General features: G+C 39.9%; 2 protein-coding genes across 2 annotated transcripts; both read right to left on the reverse strand.

Moving 5' to 3' along the window:
• Positions 1-8372: 8372 nt before the first annotated feature.
• LOC136706013 (interferon alpha-inducible protein 27-like protein 2A) lies at positions 8373-10108 on the reverse strand. Its single transcript, XM_066679887.1, has 4 exons — positions 9993-10108; positions 9883-9912; positions 9222-9383; positions 8373-8710 (listed from the first exon to the last, which is right to left on the reverse strand). The coding sequence occupies exons 1-4, from the start codon at positions 10000-10002 to the stop codon at positions 8622-8624; spliced, it is 291 nt and encodes a 96-aa protein (XP_066535984.1). The 5' UTR covers positions 10003-10108; the 3' UTR covers positions 8373-8621.
• Positions 10109-12315: 2207 nt separating this feature from the next.
• LOC136705977 (interferon alpha-inducible protein 27-like protein 2A) lies at positions 12316-17801 on the reverse strand. The gene is made up of 4 exons (XM_066679841.1): positions 17615-17801; positions 17393-17428; positions 13502-13663; positions 12316-12707 (listed from the first exon to the last, which is right to left on the reverse strand). Exons 1-4 carry the CDS (start codon positions 17619-17621, stop codon positions 12610-12612), a joined length of 303 nt encoding a protein of 100 aa, XP_066535938.1. The 5' UTR covers positions 17622-17801; the 3' UTR covers positions 12316-12609.
• Between the last annotated feature and the right edge of the window lie 1453 nt (positions 17802-19254).

A 19254-nucleotide genomic window follows, 5' to 3' on the forward strand; every position in this document is an offset into this window, starting at 1 on the left:
AGCAGCAGACAGGCCACCTGCCCCTAAACAACAAACAAACAGTAAAACAGGAAGGAAATTACACATAACATAATCTTGTTTGGACACTTCTGATCAGATAATATAATTTTATTTTTACATTTTATTTTCTCAGTGAAAACGTGAGCACATTCTCCACAGGGAGCTGTAAATAATGACAATGTGATCCTTCCTGGTACAGTCAGCCTCACAAATTGAAAAAGAATGATGTAATCTTATAAGGCCATTGTTAGTGAACAGTGAAAATAATGTAAAACCTGGTCATACACATAGGCAGTTGCTAATTAAATATTGTACTGTTTCAACTGTTTTCAGTTTTATTCTTTTTCTTTTTTCCAAAGTTACAACATTTACACGTCTCAGAGTGTTTATGTCATTTTGAAAATGCCTTTTTAAAGCAGCTAAATACACCAGTATGTTCTCTAACTGCAGAGAAATTTCCTTGGAAAATGAGATTAGACACAAAAAAGATGTGTGATTTCTAGCTTAAATGACCTGCTTTGTGGAACACCTTCCTCATGCCTTACCCACAGACTGTAGGAAAGCTACTAGGCTGCCGGCTGCCACTCCACCACCATTAGCCACAGCTGCTGTAGACATCATCCAAGAACCTGCTGTTATTCCCCCAGCAGTGAAGCCTACTGCTGAAATCAAAAATGGGACTACAGCCGCAGTCCCCACTTAAAGACAACGTCCACACAATCAGAAAAATGCTGATTAGACCAACAAAGTTCACACGAAGAATGAATTGACAGTATATACTAATCATATCCTCATTGCTGTAAGGATTTGACTGCATCCAGTCATGAGATCGTTGGAGAGGTCATGTGCTGGTGTTGGATGATTCATTACATTGTTGGATGGTTACTGTATAGAGCTCCAACACTGTTCCACTTCTCCACAGACCAATGCTGGAAGCTGGGAGCGTTACACACTTTGAGCAAGGTTAAACTGAGCTCATACAGGTGCTCCATAATGTCCCATTTAATTTACTACATAACTTTGATTACACAAGCTTTGCCACATAGATAAATTAATTTATTATAAAATGTGTTTACATTTGGACATTTAGGTAAGACATATACGTATACAGCTGGACATATCTTTAAAAAACATTAAAAATAAAAATAAAACTCACCTGCTCCAGCTGTAACTCCTATGAGAGTTACTGTGCAAGACAAAACATTAGAAAGATTTTAATACCCTCAATAAGAAGCTGCAGAGAGAAAGCAGCAGTACTTTACTTACTGATGTTCATTGTGTCCAACGCCAGTAAAGACAGGTTTGCACACCTGATGGAACTGAATCAGCAGTAAGGAAAAGCTCTTCAGGTGAAATGTAATCTAAAGTATGCAGTATACCAGATGAAGCCCCTCCCATTCAGCACTGTAATTGGTCCAGAATCCAGCAGGGTTGAACACATTTGAGCAAACAGTTAAACAGCCCATTCTACATTCACTGGTTTTGTTTTTCTGACATTTACATTTAAAAACCCATGACAGTGTGGATCCATCATTCATGGTGATGCTGAAGGAACTGTTTCATTGGACTAGCCAATCAGAGCCAATGCAATTTACAGGTATTTACAGTCTGTGATTGTCATTTGGCCCAGGCCCTCCAAAAGTCCCTGGCCAACGCTACAACATTATTTACTCTTTGTTATGAATTTTTCAGTAATATGTAATCTATTTGGTATTTGGAATAAATAATTGCAATATGAAGTCATGTTGACACTCTGCAATTTGCAATAATATATTTAATACCCCAGTATATGCCAAATATTCATCCAATCTCTATTCTTTTTCAATAGCACCCTGTTAACTATTAGCTGAACCCTACAGTCACCAGACGACAGGGCCTCAATAGGGACCTCTAGGCTGCTGAGCACACTTACAAAATTAAAACTTACTACATAGAAATGCAGCCAAGTTCCACCAGTCCTTTTAATTATGAGCACATTTTTGTTTGTGAGTCTGAGAAAAAATCCCTCTAGCGTCTAAAATGCTGTCCCATGATCTACATCTTATGTGCTCCCAGCAGGCACAGGACGTCAATTCAACGTCAGAAAGGCGTTGGTGTCTAACGTTGGACAGATGTTGAGTTTTAGTTGGAAATGAAAAACAGGTTGATGTCTAAACCCAACGTTGCCTTGACAACAAGCTTCATCGTTTCCAACAAAAATTCAACATCATGACAGACGTTGAATTTTTGTTGGAAATGAAATTGGGTTGACGTCATAGCTCGACGTTGCCTTGACAACAACTTTCAACGTTGGACAGATGTTGAATTTTAGTTGGAAATGAAAATTGGGTTGACGTCTAAACCCAACATTGATGTTACATCAAGACTCACCATTGGTTAGACGTTGAAATATGGTTAGTAATTAAATAAGATATTACTCAAAAATTAACGTCAGGATGACGTCAAGATCCAATGTTGTGTAGATGTTGATTTTTAGTCGGAAATGAAAATCGGGTTGACGTCTAAACCCAACATTGATATGACACCAAGACTCAACGTTGGTTAGACGTTGAAGTATGGTTAGTAATCAAAGTCAGATATTACTCAAGAATTAATGTTAATATGACGTCAAGCTCCAATGTTGTATAGATGTTGATTTTTAGTTGGAAATGAAAATCAGGTTGACGTCAAAACCCAACATTGATGTGGCATCAAGACTCAACGTTGGTTAGACGTTGAAGTATGGTTAGTAATCAAAGTGAGATATTACTCAAGAATTAATGTTAGAATGACGTCAAGCTCCAATGTTGTATAGATGTTGATTTTTAGTTGGAAATGAAAATCGGGTTGACGTCAAAACCCAACATTGGTGTGACATCAAGACTCAATGTAGTTTAGACATTGAATTATGAGTAGTAATCAAAGTCAGATATTACTCAAAAATTAACGTTTGGATGACATCAAGCTCCAATGTTGTATAGATGTTGTTTTAGTTGTAAATTAAAATCAGGTTGATGTCTAAACCCAACATTGATCCTAACACTGGTGTGACATCGAGACTCAACGTTGGTTTAGTCATTGAAATATGGTTAGTAATCAGATATTACTCAAAAATTAACATTAGGATGATGTCAAGCTCCAATGATTTATAGACATTGATATGATGTTGGAAATAAAAAAAGGGTTGACATCAAAACCCAACATTGGTTAGATGCTGAATTATGGTTAATCATTAAAATCAAATTTAACTCAAAATTTACACCAGGATTAAATAAGGCTCCAATGTTGTAGCGATGATGATTTGTTTTTGGAAATGGTTGGTGTCAAAATACATCTTTGTGTAGAGGCTAAATTATGGTAGGCAATCAAAGTCAGACATCACTTAAAATTTAACACGATGACATAAAGCTCCAATGTTACACTGTAAAAAAAGTCTTGGATATTTTACAGTAAAATACTGGCAGCAGAGTTCCCAGCCATTTACTGTATTTTTACAGGATCACTACTGTATTTCAAATTTACAGCATACTACTGTAATTGAATAATACAATACTTTACTGTAAAAACTGATTTACAGTAAATAACTGGCAGCAGAGTTCCCAGACAATTACTGTATTTTTACAGGAACAATAATGTATTTCAACTTTACAAAATACTACTGTAATTGAATAACACAATGCTTTACTGTGAATGTTGGGATTTACAGTAAATACCTGGCAGCAGAGTTTCCAGCCATTTACTGCAGTTTTACAGGAACACTATTGTATTTTAAATTTACAGAATACTACTGTAATTGCATAATACAATGTTTTACTGTAATTATTTAAATGTACAGTAATAATTTCAGCAGATTGCCAGCCATTTACTGCCTTTTTGTCAGAAACAGTACCTTTTTACAGAGGAACACTAATTCGAAACAGTATCTAAATTACATTCAATTCTTTTTGTATACTGAACAATATCAGCATGTAATATTTTTGTAATTAAGATTATAGTGTTACTATTAAATAATAAAAAAAAACAATCCAAGCATGAATACTGTAAAAATACTGTAACCATTACATACACAAAAGAAGTCCAAATCTACATTTAGAATTAAAATCAGTAATACACTTTATTAAAACCGAATATATGCAAAATGTGAACAAATTTCAAGTACTACATAACATGTTCAAATCATTTATATTTTTAGTTGAACTTTATATTTTTGCCCCTTATGATATTTGAGTAGCTTTTTTTTCTATTCAAAAATACTTTGCAATATCCAATTACATTATTGCCTTGATGAATTACAAGAAAGGTGCCCAAATCTTTATAGTAAAACATTACGTTATATCACATGGCTTTTGATCTTTCCAGATCACACAAATAGTGACCGTAAAACATCATGAAAAATGTAATAAAAATATGTAATCTGGATTACTAAAGCCGCAACCATGGCTTTTAGATCAGGTATCAAATTGAAATCGCAGTACTTTTGGGAAAAAAACTTTAATAAGCAGTTACCTTCAGATAATTTTAGAATTTTTTAATCCATTTTCATACATGCGGTTTCTGCATCAGTAAAGTTATCATATTTCAAGATTTATATTTATTAATACTTTTAATTACAGGTAAGATAACATGAAATAGAGGCTTGTTTAATTCAGAGAAGAAAGTAAACAAGTAGAGAGAGAAAGAAAGAAAAAATACAAAGAATACATTTTTTTACTTCTGGATTAATTCAATTATACGTTAAATTTCCTGTCGATATTGGAGATTGAAATTTTAGTACAAGGAGAATAAAAGTCTTCAACATTTACCATTGCAGTTTTCAGTGACATGTCAAATTAAAAACCTATATGATGAAACTAGATCTAGTTTCAGTTTTGCTGTTTTAATGATACCAGTAAATGTGAGCCTTAAATGCAGCCAACTTCCTGAAAGTCATGGCACGACAAGACTCTCCACATTTAAAACATATAGTACAGAGAAATAAGAGGTCATTTCATATGCACTACATAAACCAACACACTACATTTGTGATCACAGAACTGGTAGCCAACATTTAGTATTTAGACAATTTGAATGCAATACTCTTAACTAAACTCTGATAAACAATTAAAATGTACACACACACACACACACACACTTAGCCAAGCTAATTAATTTACTAGTTTTGTATACCTAGCTCCCTTCAAAATCTGACTATAAACTAAATAACAAAAATGGGAGTCTCAAATCAGATGTGGAATGGTACGGAGTCCCTAAAGGGACTGGGGGGAAAAATAAAAAAAGACTACTGATTTTGCATTCCCTCTCAAATATTTGCATTCCCTCACGAACATAATTGCATTCCCTCGCAAATACATTCCGCTCCTTTGCAAAGGTTTTATGATACACAATTGTCTTTGTTATGGGGCTGGGGGAAAAAAGACTTTTGGGTTCCTTTGCAAATAGTTTTGCGTTCCCTCTCCAATACTTTGTGGGCTCCGTAGTACTGTGCTTGCTGTTGATTATGTGCTTGCTGTGCGTGTCAGGTGAACTATGGAGCAACTCTTTGAATTTTACTTTGATCTTGGACTGAAATATAAAGACATAGCATCTCTTCAGAGCAGAAGACATGGATGTTATTGCGGAGTGCCAACTGAAAGGTTTGTTGCTGTCTTGTTAATTGCTATCAAATGAGGATGAGAGAATTTAAAGTGCAAGCGGATGGGTTACGTGAACAGTACAGAGATACAGACAATGAACACAGTTTCCAAACAGTGGGAGACAATGGAGAGTGAACACCTGAATAAATGTGTAGCTATTGGTAGTGTACTGGAGTAATGTGTGTATGTGTGTAAAAGTCAATTCTGGCAGAAAAAGGTATCCTGTTTTTACTGCAACTTTAAAAAAATCAGAATTCCCAGATAAAACGAAATGCATGGTGTAGCGACTGGCTCGCTAGCTCCAAAGCCGTGTCTGGAGTCAGCGAGCTGAGCCACGTCTCTGTAAAAATCAGTCCGCAACGTGCCCTGAGTTCTCTATGTGTTGCGCCACTGCCTTACACCCAGTAACCCTGCCTAACATCCATCTTGTTATTGAATGACCGGATTTTTGTGAGAGACTTTAATTGGTAAAGGTTTATTTGCAAGGGAACGCAAAATCAAAAGTCTTTTTTTATTTTTCCCCCCAGTCCCTTTAGAGGCTCGGTAGAATGGAGCTCAAAATTCTGCAGCAAAATACAATAGCCTATAATTCCAGGTAGGCTCCGGACCCACTGCAACCCTAAAGTGGATAAGCAGTTACATTCAATAAATGAATGAATGTATTGCATCTTAAAGCAACTAAGTATATTCAATATTGTTAGAATGTCACATTGAGTTGACATTTAGATTATGATGTTTATCATACACTGGGTTTTGATGATGTTAAATTTGAAGTACTAAACCCCACGACCTAAAACCAACAAAATATCATGTCTATTGATGTTAGTCTAATGTTTACCAGGCGTTGGGTTTTGGTCACCCTATGTTATCTTAAGGTTGGCATTTTTTTTGTATCAACTTGACATCAGGATGTGATGTTTGGAAAATGTTGGATTTTGGTTACATAACGTCATAACTTAAAATCAACAAATTATCAACGTCTGTTGATGTTAGAATGGCAGGTTAAACTGACGTTAAAATTCAGAAGTTTATCAGACATTGGGATTTGGTCACAATACCTTACAACTAAATGTTGATATTTTACGTCAATTTGACATCAGGATGTGACGTTTGGAAGATGTTGGATTTTGGTTACATAACAGAACAACTTAAAACCAACAAATTATCAATGTATATTGATGTTAGGATAGCACATTGAGCTGACGTTAAATTTCAGATATTTATCAGACGTTGGGATTTGGTCACCATACCTTACAACTAAATGTTGGTATTTTATGTCAATTTGACATCAGGATGTGACTTTGGAAGACGTTTTATTTTGGTTACATAACATCACAACTTAAGACCAACAAATTATCAATGTCTATTGATGTTAGAATGGCAGGTTGAACTGACGTTAATATTCAGATGTTTATCAAATGTTGGGATTTGGTCACCATACATTACAACTAAATGTTGGTATTTTATGTCAATTTGACATCAGGATGTGATGTTTGGAAGATGTTGGATTTCAATTACATAACATCACAACTTAAAACAACAAATTTTCAACATCAAATGATGTTAGAATGGCATGTTGAACTGACGTTAGAAAACTGACGTTTACACTGTGTTGGGTTTTGGTCACCATACATTAAAACTACTTGTTGGTATTTTATGTCAATTTGACATCAGGATGTGACGTTTGAAAGATGTTGGATTTTGGTTACATAACATCACAAATTAAAACCAAAATATTTTCAGTGTCTATTGATGTTAGAATGGCAGGTAGAACTGATGTTAAAATTCAGACATTTATCAGACCTTGGGATTTGGTCACCATACCTTACAACTAAATGTTGTTGTTTTTTTTGTCAATTTGACATCAGGATGTGATGTTTGGAAGATGTTGGATTTTGGTTACATAACATCACAACTTAAAACCAACAAATTATCAACGTCTATTGATAAATGTTGGTATTTTACGTTAATTTGACATCAGGATGTGATGTATGGAAGACGTTGGATTTTGGTTGCATATCATCACAAATTAAAACCAACAAAATTTCTACGGCTATTGATGTTAGAATGGCAGGTTGGACTGACCTTAAAATTCAGACGTTTATCAGACTTTGAGATTTGGTCACCAAACCTTACAACTAAATGTTGGTATTTTACATCAATTTGACATCAGGATGTGATGTTTGGAAGATGTTGGATTTTGGTTACATAACATGATGACTTAAAACCAACAAAATTTCTACATCTAATGATGTTAGAATGGCAGGTTGGACTGACCTTAAAATTCAGACGTTTATCAGACGTTGGGATTTGGTCACCATACCTTACAACTAAATGGTATTTTACGTCAATTTGACATCAGGATGTGATGTTTGGAAGATGTTGGATTTTGGTTACATAACATGATGACTTAAAACCAACAAATTTTCTACATCTATTGGTGTTAGAATGGCAGGTTGAATTGACGTTAAAATTCAGACGTTGGGATTTGGTCACCATACCTTACCACTTAATGTTGTACACAGCTGGAGACTGGACAAGGAGCCATTTTCCTTTACCCTATCAAAACATTTTCACGTTTGTAGAGTAGTGTACATTGGTCATCACCATCCCGGTTCAGTGAATTCTGCACTGATTGTTATTAGATGTTATTTATTTGACTTATATTGCTATTTAATAGCACTGTTCCTCATTCTTAGCCTCCTTTCAGAGTCAAAACAAAAACACACTGAAAAGACTTTTATTTTCATGCATTTTATTTGTGAGGCAGGTCTATAAAGAGTAGATCAGATTTCCTTCATATTTTTCTTCAGGTTAGCGTTCTGATTCAGCATGCTAGACACGACAAGAATACATTTCCTCACACTGCTTCAAAAGCAAACGTATTAACTCAGAAAGGCCAACAACTTCATATTAAAAGCATAAATGTAAGTAAAAGGGAATGCAGAATGTCACATGTTATTGTTCAGAAAGGGTTTCTTGCTCAACAGAATTAATATTTTTGTGTCTTTAGGTGAAGGCCCATGCGATAGCTCCACCTACAGCACCACCCACCGAGGCTACCACTGTTGACGCAGCAGTGGACATGCCAGCTGCCCCTAAACAAACAAACAAAAACAAAACAAAACCAGTAAAACAGGAAGGAAATTACACATAACATAGTCTTGTTTGGACACTTCTGATCAGATAATATGATTTTATTTTTACTTTTAAATTTTATTTTCTCAGTGAAAACAAGTGAACACTTTCTCCACAGGGAGCTGTAAATAATGACAATGTGATCCTTCCTGGTACAGTCAGCATCACAAATTGAAAAAGAATGATGTAATCTTATAAGACCATTGTTAGTGAACAGTGAAAATAATGTAAAACCTGGTCACACACATAGGCAGTTGCTAATTAAATATTGTGCTGTTTCAACTGTTTTCTGTTTTAGTCTTTTTCTTTTTTCCAAAGTTACACCTCAGAGTATTTATGTTATTTTGAAAATGCCTTTTTAAAGTATGTTCTCTAACTGCAGAGAAATTTCCTTGGAAAATGAGATTAGACACAAAGAAGATGATCTTTTTAAGCTTTCCTGCTTTGTGGAACACCTTCCTCATGCCTTACCCACAGACTGTAGGACAGCGACAAGGCTGCCGGCCGCCACTCCACCACCATTAGCCACAGCTGCTGAAGACATCATCCAAGAGGCCCAAGAACCTGCTGCTATTCCCCCAGCAGTGAAGCCTGCTGCTGGAATCAAAACTGGGGCTAATGCCGCAGTCCCCACTTAAAGACAACGTCCACACAATCAGAAAAATGCTAATTAGACCAACAAAGTTCACACGAAGAATGAATTGACAGTGTATACTAATCATATCCTCATTGCTGTAAGGATTTGACTGCATCATGACTCCAGTCATGAGAGCGTTAGAGAGGTCATGTGCTGGTGTTGGATGATTCATTACATTGTTGGATGGTTACTGTATAGAGCTCCAACAATGATCCACTTCTCCACAGACCAATGCTGGAAGCTGGGAGCGTTACACACTTCTAGACCACATTTGGCATTGAGCAAGGTTAAACTGAGCTCATACAGGTGCTCCATAATGTCCCATTTAATTTACTACATAACTTTGATTACACAAGCTTTGCCACATAGATAAATTAATTTATTATAAAATGTGTTTACATTTGGACATTCAGGTAAGACATATACGTATACAGCTGGACATATCGTTAAAAAACAATAATAATAAAAATAAAATAAAATAAAAATAAAACCCACCTGCTCCAACTGTAATTCCTATGAGTGTTGCTGTACAAGACAAAAAATTAGAAAGATTTTAATACCCTCAATAAGACACTGCTGAGGGAAAGCAGCAGTACTTTACTTACTGATGTTCATTGTGTCCAACGCCAGTAAAGACAGGTTTGCACACCTGATGGAACTGAATCAACAGTAAGGACAAGCTCTTCAGGTGAAATGAAACCTAAAATCTGCAATATACCAGAAGAAGCCCCTCCCATTCAGCACTGTAATTGGTCCAGAATCCAGCAGAGTCCTGGACTTAGTTTTCTGGACTAATCTAAAAACAAATCTAGGGTGTCATGTTTATTTCAGCCAGCAGGTGAAAGGTGGAGTTCTTCTCTGAAATCGAAACTAAGCAGAGTTATACCCTCCCACTTCAGGAATAACAAACATAATGAGCTGATACACGTTTCTGCCTCCACTCTATTTATATCACAGACACCACTCCAGCTCAGCCCAGCGGTATTGGGTGGTGCTCCATCACACCTGAGAAAATAGCTCCACTGCTCCGCAGCCCATTGCTTTACCCCTCAATCAAACCCTTTCATACTGAGCATGGTGAGCAGAGGCTGATTAAGAGTGTTCAGTTTCATGTGAGTTTCACATTTTCTGTGGACCTCATACAAGATCCCAACTTAAAATAGCTGATGTCACACGTTATAGGGGATGTATATAAATGTTTGGACATATGCTATACTTTGAAGATAAAAGTGAAGATTTAATTTCCTTAGCCACCAATGCCCTGAACCGGTGATAATATGTTTTAATATTATTATTATTTTTTGACCCAGACTAAGCACCACTATAATCAGGCATCAGTTTTGGGAGCAGTTGTGGAAAACGTAACTGTAAATGGTAGGGATATAAACAAACTGTATAATAATAATATAATAATATAATATATATAATAATATAAACCTCATTGAGGATGTTTTTTTCTTGTGAGATGAATGACACTAAAGAAACACAATCCATTTCTCATTACAGTGTTTGTGATAAGAGCCAGGGGTCACAAACATAGCATTTTATTCTCTCCACAAACATCAGTGAACTACATCACTCTTCTTGGATTCATATGTAATGATGATATTGGTAAAACATTGGAAACACGGAAAAAATGTTTATTGAATATTTACTTTAGAATTAAATTGCATGTATAATATATAGAATGTGTATAATGTATTTTAGGCCAAAATCTAGTTACATTTCACACAAATGAATGACTGTCACACTGTTAAATTTGTATTGTACATACTTTGTTGGGTTCTGCTTTGATTTCCCTATTTTCTGTTTGTTTTCCATGTGATATTCTGGTGCTTGTGTCCTTTGAGCTTAAAAAGTTTTTATAATAAATGTAATTATGATTATTGTTGTGGTTCATTCATTCATTCATTCATTATCTGTAAGACTCATCCAGCTCAGGGTCACGGTGGGTCTGGAGCCTACATGGAAGGCAAGAACACAACCTGGAGGGGGCGCCAGTCCGTCACAAGGAAACACACACTTATGGACACTTTTGAGTCGCCAAACCTCCTACCAACGTGTCTTTGGACCGTGGGAGGAAACCAGAGCACCCGGAGGAAACCCACATGGACACAGGGAGAACACACCACACTCCTCACAGACAGTCACCCGGAGGAAACCCACGCGGACACAGGGAGAACACACCACACTCCTCACAGACAGTCACCCGGAGGAAACCCACGCAGACACAGGGAGAACACAAAACACTCCTCATAGACAGTCACCTGGAGGAAACCCATGCAGACACAGGGAGAACACACCACACTCCTCACAGACCGTCACCTGGAGTGGGACTCAAACCCACAACCTCCAGGTCCCTGGAGCTGTGTGACTATGACACTACCTGCTGCAGCACCGTGCCACCCTTATTATTGGGCGACGTTTATATGTTTTATTGTGACAATCTGCTATAAATTGTAATTGTATTGTTATGTTATATTCTGTATTCAGCTACAGTGCTTTGACTGCTACGACTATTTATTCTTTTGATCTCTGACTACAATTCCAAGCATGCATTACACAAACAATGGTACTCCACCCTGTGTGATAAAGAAATGTAGAGGCTAATTGAGCCATTGCAAAATATATATATGTGTGTGAGTGTGTGTGTGAATTATTTGCATTTTTCCTTTAGTTTTCCATTTAAATTCATGCTCATACTGAAAAATGACACACTGCTAAGACAGGACAAGTTTTTTCGTTGCTAGATCTCAGTTAATATAAATAGTATTAATAAACAATATAGATGACCTTTAATTATATTGGCATTCAGCAGCAGTGCCCTGGAGCTGATCACACCCAGTCCTGAATGACTAACACATCTGATGACACACGAGTCATAGGAACACTGCTAATAGATTCACAGAGTCAGTGACATTGAGGTAAAAGCCTTTAATTTGAATTAGATTTTGACTAAAACAGTCGACAAACAAAACAATAACAAAAAAAATCTCTTATGGTCTTTGAAAGTTGAATTGGAAATCCAACATCTCAAGATTACAGTTATTACATTTTAATAATAGCCTGTGGTGTTCAATTTTAATGCTAATATATTTCAATTAATAAAAAAAAAAAAAGAAAAACACAAATATTTATTTCATTGGTTGATTGGAGAGGCCAGTTTGTAGTTTGTTCATTGTCAGGCACGGTTTCAGTCTGGTGAAGTCAGTCTCTGGAGGCCTATTTGAAACGTCGAGCGAGCCATCCACCTGCTCCACCTAATGCCCCACCAATCGATGCCGCAGCTGCACCCAAACCTGTGGAAATGCCTGCAGCACCTGGGGAGAAGAGTGGAAAAAGTTTAGGTTTCTTTTTGCTATATACACCATCTGAAAGAAATTCTCAGTATTGTCTGTACAGCTAGAAAGATGTTTTTAAAATGTTGCATCACTGAGCATTAAGGTAGTGCTACACTCCTATACTTTTGTAGAATAATTTTTCATTCATCCATTATCTGTAACCCTTATCCAGTTCAGGGTCGCGGTGGGTCCAGAGCCTACCTGGAATCATGGGGCGCCAGTCCTTCACAGGGCAACACACACACACTCATACATTCACTCACACACTCACACCTACGGACACTTTTGAGTCACCAGTCCACATACCAACGTGTGTTTTTGGACTGTGGGAGGAAACCGGAGCACCCGGAGGAAACCCACGCAGACACAGGGAGAACACACCACACTCCTCACAGACAGTCACCCGGAGGAAACCCACGCAGACACAGGGAGAACACACCACACTCCTCACAGACAGTCACCCGAAGCGGGAATCAAACCCACAACCTCCAGGTCCCTGGAGCTGTGTGACTGCGACACTAAGCTGCACCACCATGCTGTAGAATACTTGAGAATGAATATTAAAGATGAAGCATAAATGGTTTACAATCAAAAAGGTATCCAAATGTAATTATATCTACAGCCTATACTATGATGTAAACAAAAAAATGTATTCTATAGTCAGAGAAAAAAATGTAATTCATTTAGAGTAGATTTATAAATACACAGGGGCACCAGGATCGAAAGTGTAATCAAATCTTTCCCAACCTTAATTACGATTAAGCCCCACCCACCTGCTGATTGAAGCACAGCCACCAAACCTCCCGCTGCCACCCCGCCTCCATTGGCTATGGCAGCTGATGACATCATAGAGGCAGCAACGGAACCTGCAGCGATCCCTGCGGAGGTGAAGCCCATCGCTGCGATCGCAACAGGAGCCAGTGCCACCGCAGAAGCTGCAAAACATTACCAAAGTATATATAGGTTCATATAAAACTTACAAATATATATTTTATTGTTAAACCTAAGCCACTACAAATTTAACTTGGAGAAATTGTGTTCTTCTTTTGTAAATGTACAGTGATATTTGTCAAAAACAAACACCAATCATTTTCAAAATCAAAATGATTGAAAAGATTTTCAAGGAACGTTATAAAACTGATTATTTTGTGGAAAATTGATGGATTACATGAATGCACAGGTAACAGGCATTAGACTAGTTCATTCATTCATTCATTCATTATCTGTAACCCTTATCTAATTCAGGGTCGCGGTGGGTCCAGAGCCTACCTGGAATCATTGGGCGCAAGACGGGAACACACCCTGGAGGGGGCGCTAGTCCTTCACAGAGCAACACACACACACTCATACCTACGGACACTTTTTGAGTCGCCAATCCACCTACCAACGTGTGTTTTTGGACTGTGGGAGGAAACCAGAGCACCCGGAGGAAACCCACGCGGACACAGGGAGAACACACCACACTCCTCACAGACAGTCACCCGGAGGAAACCCACACAGACACAGGGAGAACACACCACACTCCTCACAGACAGTCACCCGGAGGAAACCCACGCGGACACAGGGAGAACACACCACACTCCTCACAGACAGTCACCCAGAGGAAACCCACACAGACACGGGGAGAACACACCACACTCTTCACAGACAGTCACCCAGAGGAAACCCACACAGACACGGGGAGAACACACCACACTCCTCACAGACAGTCACCCAGAGGAAACCCACGCGGACACAGGGAGAACACACCACACTCTTCACAGACAGTCACCCAGAGGAAACCCACACAGACACGGGGAGAACACACCACACTCCTCACAGACAGTCACCCAGAGGAAACCCACACAGACACGGGGAGAACACACCACACTCCTCACAGACAGTCACCCGGAGGAAACCCACGCAGACACAGGCAGAACACACCACACTCCTCACAGACAGTCACCCAGAGCGGGAATCGAACTCACAACCTCTAGGCCCCTGGAGCTGTGTGACTGCGACACTACCACCTGCTGCACCACCGTGCCGCCCTATTACATGTGTATTGTTTTTAAAATACTTACTAAACTGAAATACAAATAATAGCACTTTAAATCAGAAAGTCTGAAATATATTTAAAAGAAACGGCTGCATCGTTCTGAACAGTGGATTATCTGCCTATTAATTAAATATGAACAACATATTAATTACAAGTATATCACGTAGTATATTGATACATTTAATGCTCATTTATTTTTTGTATGAAAATTAATAAAAAGCAACAAACTGCATGAACTTGTGCATGGACACTGTTGTTCCTGTGGAAACTGTGTGCTGCTTTCCCAACAACAAGCTCTGAATAACCAGCAATGTCGAGGATATCATTCAATGTTCTGAATAATAAGAAGAAGGCCTTCAAAGATAATAACCAGGAGGAGCTTAAGAGTGTACAGAGGGCACTTTAAGTCTGTTTGCAAGAAGCTAATGAGTGCTACAGAAGAAAGGTGGAGTGGCAACCACAGGGGAAGAACACGCAGTATGCAGAGAATGAACGGTGCATCAGACGGTGATGTGGAGAGGGCCAATGAGTTCAATATCTTCTAGAACCAGTTTGTCCTCCCTGTTTCAAATGCTGCAGTTCCTGTTTGTCCACATACTGATATTTCAGTCTCCGACTGCCTGGATAATAACACCTCGTACAGTTCTATAGACATTCATGGCCCCCTCCCCTAGGATGCTAGATGCAGCCCTCTCTCCCACCTCTTCACACACTAATGATGCTTTTCCACCGTATGGGTCCGGCTCTAAACCCGGCACGCTTAAAGCTTGTCGCTTTCCCACTGGCAGGGCTCCCCCTGCTAAATGGAGCAGGTGAATACACGCAAATTTACCGCTTAAATTAAATGTAGGCTCATCGTGTTTTGCGTGTTGTTGTGTTTTGGACCAAACACAGCTCCGCGCCCCAGTTCTCAAAGATCAGTTTTACTAAAGTTGCATGTTCGGCTTTCACTGGAATTTTTCGTCTGCCATCAGCCCAAAGAGCGTCTACACCTCTTCAAAACACCTCGAAGTAAAGTTACGAGCTGCTGCTGTGTGTCCAATAAAAGTAAATGTGAAAGCTGCTGTAACTTAAAGAGATTTAACAAGCGACTGTTTGTGCTGGATTTGAATGAGCTCTGTAACAATTTATTTCAGGTTACAGATTCAGGTTTGTGGAGCCTACCAGGAATCACTGGGCGCAAGTCCTTCACAGGGGAACACACACTCACACACACCTACGGACACTTTTGAGTCGTCAGTCCACCTACCAACGTGTGTTTTTGAACTGTGTGAGGCAGACACGGGGAGAACACACCACACTCCTCACAGACAGTCACCCGGAGGAAACCCACGCAGACGCAGGGAGAACACACCACACTCCTCACAGACAGTCACCCGGAGGAAACCCACGCAGACGCAGGGAGAACACACCACACTCCTCACCGACAGTCACCCGGAGGAAACCCATGCAGACACGGGGAGAACAGACCACACTCCTCACAGACAATCACTCGGAGGACACCCATGCAGACACAGAGAGAACACACCAGACTCCTCACAGACAGTCACTCGGAGGAAACCCATGCAGACACGGGGAGAACACACCACACTCCTCACAGACAGTCACCCGGAGGAAACCCACGCAGACACAGGGAGAACACACCAGACTCCTCACAGACAGTCACCCGGAGGAAACCCATGCAGACACGGGGAGAACAGACCACACTCCTCACAGACAATCACTCGGAGGACACCCATGCAGACACAGAGAGAACACACCAGACTCCTCACAGACAGTCACTCGGAGGAAACCCACGCAGACACGGGGAGAACACACCACACTCCTCACCGACAGTCACCCGGAGGAAACCCACGCAGACGCAGGGAGAACACACCACACTCCTCACCGACAGTCACCCGGAGGAAACCCACGCAGACGCAGGGAGAACACACCACACTCCTCACCGACAGTCACCCGGAGGAAACCCACGCAGACGCAGAGAGAACACACCACACTCCTCACAGACAGTCACCCGGAGGAAACCCACGCAGACGCAGGGAGAACACACCACACTCCTCACAGACAGTCACCCGGAGGAAACCCACGCAGACGCAGGGAGAACACACCACACTCCTCACAGACAGTCACCCGGAGGAAACCCACACAGACACAGGGAGAACACACCACACTCCTCACAGACAGTCACTCGGAGGAAACCCACGCAGACGCAGGGAGAACACACCACACTCCTCACAGACAGTCACCCGGAGGAAACCCACGCAGACGCAGGGAGAACACACCACACTCCTCACAGACAGTCACTCGGAGGAAACCCACGCAGACGCAGGGAGAACACACCACACTCCTCACAGACAGTCACCTGGAGGAAACCCACGCAGACGCAGGGAGAACACACCACACTCCTCACAGACAGTCACCCGGAGGAAACCCACACAGACACAGGGAGAACACACCACACTCCTCACAGACAGTCACCCGGAGCAGGAATCGAACCCACAACCTCCAGGTCCCTGGAGCTGTGTGACTGCGACACTCCCTGCTGCGCCACTGTGCCACCCTATGAATGTATGTTTGTTTATTTATTTTTCATAATAAAATTTGTCTCACAGCTGGGTACACTCACCTGCTCCAGCTGTAGCCCCAAGCACGATCCACGTCTCTGCGAATAGAAAACACGCAGATACAACATCCATCAGAACATATTTCCGCTGTGTATTAGTGGACAGAACAAACGTTACACAAACAGGAGGAACATTCTTAAACACGTTGATAGATTTACTGAATGTGTCCAGGAAATCAAATGTGTATTTCTTCCTCATGAACACAAAGCGGATCTGATACTCACTGTTCATTCTGACGGGTCCCAGCTGTCCTCACAGTAAACACAACGAACTGAAACTCTATCTGAGAACAGAAGGGGTTGAAATGATGAGAACTCCTCGGGCTGCCCTCTGTGTAACTGTAAATTAAGCTATGGACGTGTACTTCCCTGGTTTGTGTGATTGTATATTTCTAAAATGGAACTAGTTTGCTGTCTCCGCAGGTCATGGGATTTGTAGTTCATCTGTGCTTCTCAACTTCACACTTATACGACGCTGCAGTACCCTGCTGATAACGTGTCGCGCTTCCTATTACACATGCGCATCGCTGCAGTACAAAACTAGTCTAGCGTTTACTGATTTTAATTCGTTATTTTAAATATTTATATATATAAAATCCTCTATGGCGAAATATGTGGAGTTTCATATTGTTTCCAAAACGCCCAGCAGGTGGCGTAGTTCTGCCCCATGCTTTAATTATCCTTAATAACGGAGTCTGGCAGTGGCCTCTAGTGGCTCATGTCTGTTACAACAACGGACATCTTAGGAGCTTGAAGAGTAAAACATAATCAGTAGTTTACAGTAATAATAAGTAGTAATAATAATACTAAGTAATATACTAAATATTATTTTATTCTATTGATTGCTTTAAATTAAATACATGTAAAGTGATGTAATATTTAATTGAATTTAATATTAAATGTAATTAATTACTTAAATCATATAATAAGTAAGAGTTATCAAATAATTTATTTAAATTAGGACTTACATGCCTTTAGATCTTTTCCTGACCCCAATTTCGACTGTAATTTGACACAGATTAAAGGGAAATCAGTTTTTATTCATTTCCAAGCTGAGAGAAATCCTGGAACATAGCAGGTGCAGTCGAGATAACACTCAGAACTCCAGAAAAGCCCTTACAAGCAATGCACAAGAGGGTTAAATCTGCCAAGAAGGTTAAGTTCCTTAAATATCCATTACAGAGTTCCTTAAATATCCATTACATTTTCTTCTCCATAAGGAAAGTTGAATATTGGAATCAGAAATAGAATATTTTATTCGCCAAGTGTCTGTTGTACAAGGAATTTCTTTTGGTGTCAACTGAGAAAGCTGAGATGCAGCACTGAGGGTCCCACAACAGCGACAGTGAAAAGTACCGCCACAGTGAGTTTTTCTGAGAGAGTATAGATAAAGATGCTGAAGCTATGCGAAATATCATTAGTATATTTACATTCATTTGTTCATTCTTTGTCTGTAACGGCTTAAACAGTTCAGGGTCGCAGTGGGTCCGGAGCCTACCCGGAATCATTGGGCGCAAAGCAGGAACACACCCTGGAGGGGGCGCCAGTCCTTCACAGGGAGACACATATTCACACCTATGGACACGTTTGAGTCATCAATCCACCTACCAACGTGTGATGTTTGGACTGTGGGAGGAAACCGGCACAGGAAACCCACGTGGACACAGGGAGAACACACCACACTCCTCACAGACAGTCACCCGGAGGAAACCCACACAGACACAGGGAGAACACACCACACTCCTCACAGACAGTCACCCAGAGGAAACCCATGCAGACACAGGGAGAACACACCACACTCCTCACAGACAGTCACCCGGAGGAAACCCACGCAGACACAGGGAGAACACACCACACTCCTCACA

This window comes from Hoplias malabaricus, chromosome 8 (assembly GCF_029633855.1).
Source record: "Hoplias malabaricus isolate fHopMal1 chromosome 8, fHopMal1.hap1, whole genome shotgun sequence".
Taxonomy (NCBI): domain Eukaryota; kingdom Metazoa; phylum Chordata; class Actinopteri; order Characiformes; family Erythrinidae; genus Hoplias; species Hoplias malabaricus.